Raw genomic sequence first — 6,513 nt, 5'->3', positions numbered from 1 at the left:
ATTCAGAAGACTACCATATTTATGTATATCCAACCCTAGTCACTCTCCTGAGTACAGATCCTATATCACCAACTTTTTGCTGAGCATTCCACCAGGATGACCCATAAGCATCTCAAACTCACCTTGTCTAAAATAGAGTTTCATTATATTTCCCCTTCCTCAATCCATATTTTCTCCAAATTTCCTTATTTCCATTAAGGGCACTACCATCCTACCATACATGGCACTACCATACCTTGATTAATAACCTGGGAATCTTTCCTCTCTCTCACTTTCCTTCCCACCCACGTCCCATCAGTTGTGAAGTTTTGTTAATTCTACCCTGACAATACCTCTTGCATAAATTTCCTTCTTTTCACTTACACAATATCTACTCTAGTTGGGGCCCTCATCATCTCTTACCTGGATTATTGCAATAGCTGCCAAAGTGATATTTTCAAGTCATATATCAGACTATGCCATTCCCTTATTCACAAATTTTCAATTGCTCCCTATTACCCCTAGAATAAAATGTAATCTCAACTTGGCATTTAAAACTCTGCACAATTTGAGCCTCACCTACTGATTCAGTCTAATTTTATATTATTCTATTGCAGATACTCTCTGTTCAACTAGAGATACTAATCACCATAGACTACATTTCATGTCCCATCTTCCTACCATCTCACCCCATGGCTGGAGTGCCCTCCTTCCTCATCTCTCCATCTTAGAGCTTCTTTCAAAACTCAGATCAAGTGTCATCTCCTACATGAGGGCTTTCCTGATTCCCCAGGTGGTCACTGCTCTTTTTCATTTGAAATTACTTTGTAGATGCTTTCTATTTATTTCCCTACACACACATTTTAGTCCCTCAGTGTAATGTAAGCGCCCTGATGGCAGAGACTGTCTCCCTTTTGTCTTCGCATCCCCAGTGTTTTACATGTATTAGGTATTTATCACATGTTCTTGAATTAGATTGGATTTCCCTTTTTTACCATTGTCAGCTCAGAACACTACATGACCTCCTCAGTAGCTACTCAAAAGACATTGGCCTAGCTATTCATACAAGAAAAATGAAGTAGATGAAGACTGCTTATTACCTATGTCTGTGTGCTTATTGCAATTGAGTGTTCCATTGAGTTGATTAATCAGTTTGTTTGCTTTGACTGAGTCCTGTATTATAGGCAGCATGCTGGGCCCAGAAATAAAATGAAGGAGGAGAATGGGCTAATCATAGATCTTATTTTGGAAAACATTAACCGATAATGCTTTCATTGATTCTGAGATGCCTCCTGCTTTAAAATCCCACCTTCTGAACACTGACAGTCTCCCAATGATGTTGTATGGCTGTGAATCCCTGAACATCATAGTTTCGGAGGAATTAAAATGAAAGGTTCCTCAAATGCAATGGAGAGCTATACGGCGAGTGTGGTATATTACCTATAATAACTTTTATGAGAAAAGTAGAATAAAAGAGCACACGTGATCATTAAGGACATATATGATCAGAAAAGGAGGTGGGTCATGTAATGAGACTTTACATTACATGTAAAGTCATGTAATGAGAAAAAGGCTGAAGGATGGTTAGTCACTAGTCCCTGTGAAAGTCTGAAAGGATGAGAAGAAGCCCTGTAGTTTGTGTGGGGGTAGATCCTCTTCAGAGGACAAGAATCATATAGGATGAGAAGGCATGGAGGGGTTCTGATCTGTATCCATAGAGACAGTGCTCACATTGATGAGCTCATGGGTCCCTCAAAGGATATCAGCAAACTAGTTTCACCACAATTTTATCAGCCACTAAGGCTAGAAATTGAGGAGTCAACTCTGACTCCTCCATCTGCCCTGCCAATATTCAAGTTCTTTTGATTCTTTTTTCAAAATGTATTTTGCATCTGTTTCCTCCTCCCCATCACCTCCCCATTATCTTCCTTAACTCTTTCTTGGACTACTGTAACAGTTTCTTAACTAGTCTCCCTGCATCTTTATCCTCACATCCTTTATTTCATTAGCTCTAATATCCTATGTATCTATGTGGATCAAAAGAGCCTAATAATGGGTACTTTGCCTCTTTGCTTTGGTTTGGGTAGATCAATCCCAGTGCTATAACGTGGATGAGGATGTTGAATTGACTCAGTCCAGCTCCTCATGGCTTTTCTATCCAGCAGAGTGTGCTTATGTAATATTAAGACAGGTTTGGCCAGCCAGCCAGCCATCCCCAACAGTATTTATGGTTCATCTATGCTGACCTCATAATCATTCAGCCAAGACTTCACTTATCTTGAATAAAATCTACCAAAAATTAAGCATTTACCGGAAAGATGGAATTTTCTACTAAAGTCCTCCTGTAATGCCACTTATGGTATGGAGATAACCACGGGAGTCTTTAAAGCTGTGCTGATAGAGAGTGGCATACTACTAGCAATGAATTTTATGTGAGAAGTGGAATAAAAGACATCTACAAGGAAATACATGATCAGAAAAGGAGATGGGCTAGTCTGTGTTCCAAATCAAGTTGAGTCAATCAGCATTTATTGTGGCTTGCATGTCATAATATCTCATGCCCTAGGTCACTAGTACCCTTATCCTACCATAGAGCAATGCTTTCCTGAGACAGAAACCAGGAAGATCCCAGAAGCCCAGGATTTGGATACTCTGTACTGGACAGAATTTGATCCTATAGACTTTTACCATAATTCACTCAAGTTAGTAGATACTGAATGGAAGGGGGCTGGTGTCCAATCACAACATTCTTCCCTGTATGATTTCTATTCTTGCTCTCTGGTTTCATGAAGAGTCCCAACATTCTATTTGAGATCCCAAACTCTGTATCTACTTTAATATGCATAGACTCAGTTTATCAGTTCCAAATAGAATAGCTGAAATCACTCTCACTGTGAATTTACTCCCCCTAAACACTATGCTTTCATAATAGCTGTCATTTATTTAGAGCTTTGAGGTTTACAAAAGCACTTTACATATGTTGCCTCATTTTATCCTAACAACAACCCTGTGAGGTGGGGTTTATCCCATTTTATAATTGAGGAAACTGAGGAAGAAAAAGGAAGGAAGGGAAAAAGAAAACATAACAAATATACATAGTCAAGCAAAGCAAATTCCCTCATGGGCCATGTCCAAAAACATACGTCTCCCGCTCTAGCTTGAGGTCTTCTCTCTGTAAAAGAGTGAGTAGCAGGCCTCATCTCAGTCCTTTGGAATTGGAATTTACCATGGCATTGATCAGAATTCTAAAGTCTCTCAAAGTTATTTTTCTTTATTGTGGTGTTGTCATTGTATAAATTGTTCTCCTGGTTTAACTGACTTCACTCTGCATCAGTTCATAAAGGTCTTAGAAATATTTTCCTTAGAAATAATCCATTTAATTGTTTTTATGGTGCAATAACATTCCATTCCATTCATATACCAGAATTTGTTTAGCCATTCCCCAGTAGTGGGTACTCCTCCCTTAGTTTCCAGGGGTTTTTTTGCTACTGTGAAAAGAGCTGCTACAAGTAATTTTGTATACATAGGCCTTTTCCCTTTTTCTTTGATTTCTTTGGGGTACAGGAGTAGCAATGGTATTATTGCTGGGTCACAAAAGAGGCACAGTTTGGTAACTTTGGGGGCATAGTTCTGAATTGTCTTCTGAGATAGCTGAACCTACTCAGAGGAGCTATGACTTTTTGCCCATCACTTTCTTTATAGCCCCTTTCACATCTTTATTTCTCAGGCTATATATGAGGGGGTTCAGCATGGGTGTCAAGGCACCATAAAACACTGAAATGAACTTATCTTTGTCAGAAGAAGATTTGGACTGTGGCTTCATATACATGGAAATAGCTGCCCCATAGAAGATGGTCACCACAGCCAAATGGGAGCCACAGGTAGAGACAGCCTTGAGACGCCCCTGGGCTGAATGGATTCTCAGGACAGCAGCAGCAATGCGAGCATAGGAGAGGAGGATGAATAGGAAGGGCAAGAGCAGGGTGAAGAAACTGGTGGCCAAGATCATTAGCTCATTGAGGCGGGTATTAGAGCAGGCCAACTTGATCAGGGAGAGGATTTCACAGACAAAGTGGTTAAGGACATTGGCACCACAGAAACGCAGTTGCAGGGAAGAGATGAGCATGATGGTGAGTGTGATGGATGCCCCCCATGAGAAAGTGGCCAGCCAGACACACACTGGTCTGCTCATGACCAGCATGTACCTCAGGGGGTCACCAATGGCCACCATTCGATCATAGGCCATAACAGCCAGCAACAGGCATTCTGCTGTGGCCAGAAGGAGGGAGACACTCATTTGGGCAAAGCAGCGTGGATAAGGGAGGAGGGGGTAGGTAGAGAAGCAATGCACCAAGGCTTGGGGCATCGAGGCTGTTGCATAGCAGAGGTCAAGAAAAGACAAGTTGCCAAGGAAGAAGTACATGGGGGTATGGAGACGGGAGTCCAGGTGGATGAGGACGATGATAAGGCTGTTCCCCAGGAGGGTGGTCAGGTAGGTAAACAGAAGCAGTATAAAGAAGGTAACTCTCCACTCAGGATAATTAGAGATCCCAATGATGAGGAACTCAAGTACCATGTTGGTGTCATTGACTTTCATCTTATTACCTGGGTCCTTTGTATATCAAGTGTGACCTGCAAGTATAAATGGGGGGGGGGGCGGTACAAGAGAACACTAGAATCATAAAGTATTGGATCTGGAAGGGACCTTAAAAATCTAACCCAACAACCTCCATTCCATAAAAGAGGAAACTGATTCTCCGAGAGGAAATATGACTACTGTATACTAGTCACATGACTAGTAGGAGCAAGTAGGAGAGCCAGAAATGAAAGCCAGACTAACTCCAGTCCAGTGGGCCTAAGTTTCCTCATCTATAAAATGAGAAGGTTGAGATTGTATATTGGAAAGCCCTGTGGCCTTGGAGGTCGGGGTCTTGGCTTTTAATTCAGACTTTGACTCTTTCTAGGTCTGGTAATAGTCACTATGACACTTAGAGCAAGTTGCTTTCTCTCTGGGGGCTTCAGCTTCCTCCTCTATAAAATGAGCACAATGGACTCTGACCTTTAAGGTTCCTTCTAGCTCTGACATTCTGTGTTCTAGATTCTATGAGAATAAGTAAACAATGCAGAAAGGAGGTCAGTGTGTTTTAACCTCAGCCCTTTGGGAAAGACGGGAAATGTAAATCTAGCAGAAACAAAAATTGAGTTAGACATTTGCCCCTTAACCCCAAGGAAATGATTAGAAATGCCTCTGAACCATTGTCAATTGTTAAGCAAAAAGCTCTTCCAGCCCTGGAAGTGATTATTAGACTGGATTTTTTTAAAACATAGAGAGAGAATGGAAAGCGGAAAAGCTAGCAGAGGCTACCTCGCTGACTCTGATTCTAGGTCACTTTCCATTGTTTTGTCCATTTATTCATGCAGATAAACCTAATTAGCCCTCAGCCAGCATGAAATTTTCAGTAAGGGGGTCACCCTGCCAAGGAAGAAAATCTCTTTGATCCTACCAGACATTGTTTCTGTCTCTGACCACATCCTAAAACCAGAGCATTTAGGACTGGAAGAGATCTGAAGTCATTAAGTCCAACACCATCATCTCACAGAAGAGAAAACAGGCTCAGAAAGGGAAATTGACTTGCTCAGGGTCATGGGAGCAGTAAGTGTCAGTGAGGATTCAAACTCAGATCCTTTGACTTCAAACCTAGAGCCTTTGCCACTATGTGGTGCTTCTCAGGCATGAAATCTATCTAGGTAGGGTGAAATCAAGATAATGATGTCATGTCCTTGAATGCCTTCTATCTTTAAGTGTCTGGGGCAGAAGAAACATTGGCCTTCTAGGTAACCTGTCCCCATGGTCCATTTTCTAGCAGTCCTGACCACTCAGAGACACAGCTAATTCCATGGGGGAAAAGAGAATTTAGCTACAATTAAGATACTGGGTTTCCTTGCCAGTGACTGTGAGTCCTCATGCTGATGACCCTGACCTTTATTCGTGGTAGAAACTTGAGCAAGAGTTTTGACCTATCAGTGCCTTCACCTTCCCTAGAGAAATAGAGAAAAGGGTCATCACTTTAGTTCAATGGACCAAAGAATTGAGAACATAGTCAACTCCTGGCCATCTGCATGTATACAGAAAGACAAATGGCAAGGTGTAATTGGAAACCCTTGGGAAATCCTGCCTGGATAGTGCTAGAGGATGTGATGGGAGGCAAGGTCATTCAATAGGCACAGTGGATAGAGCTGTGGACTAGGAGGAAGGCAGCATGGTACTGAACTTGGAGTCACAGGACCTGAGTTGAAATCCTGTGTGTCTTCAGACAAGTCACTTTCCTTCTCTGAACTTCATTTTCCTCATCTAGAAAATGGTGGGGTTAGACTAAACCAGTGGTGGCAAACTGAAATCGTAGAAAGGGCTCCTTTCCTGCAGGTGGCATATAACTCAGAAAACCACAAATTAACATTATCTATGTTGTATTGTATTTTTGTTAGCACAGTACCTGACACATAGTAGGTGCTTAATAATTGTATATTGATTGA

At 41.6% G+C, this 6,513-nt stretch overlaps 1 protein-coding gene across 1 annotated transcript; it reads right to left on the bottom strand.

Moving 5' to 3' along the window:
* Positions 1–3,649: 3,649 nt before the first annotated feature.
* On the bottom strand, positions 3,650–4,576 carry LOC140516187 (olfactory receptor 13H1-like). The gene has a single exon (XM_072627209.1). It carries the CDS (start codon positions 4,574–4,576, stop codon positions 3,650–3,652), a length of 927 nt encoding a protein of 308 aa, XP_072483310.1.
* Positions 4,577–6,513: the final 1,937 nt, after the last annotated feature.

This window comes from Notamacropus eugenii, chromosome X (assembly GCF_028372415.1).
Source record: "Notamacropus eugenii isolate mMacEug1 chromosome X, mMacEug1.pri_v2, whole genome shotgun sequence".
NCBI classification, from domain to species: domain Eukaryota; kingdom Metazoa; phylum Chordata; class Mammalia; order Diprotodontia; family Macropodidae; genus Notamacropus; species Notamacropus eugenii.
Note: the sequence above shows the minus strand (reverse complement) of the source record. Positions and strands in the feature narration are given on the sequence as shown.

Bases quoted from the DNA above. Each gene is read 5' to 3' on its own strand.
- LOC140516187 (XM_072627209.1), bottom strand. From the start codon at position 4,576: ATGAAAGTCAATGACACCAACATGGTACTTGAGTTCCTCATCATTGGG.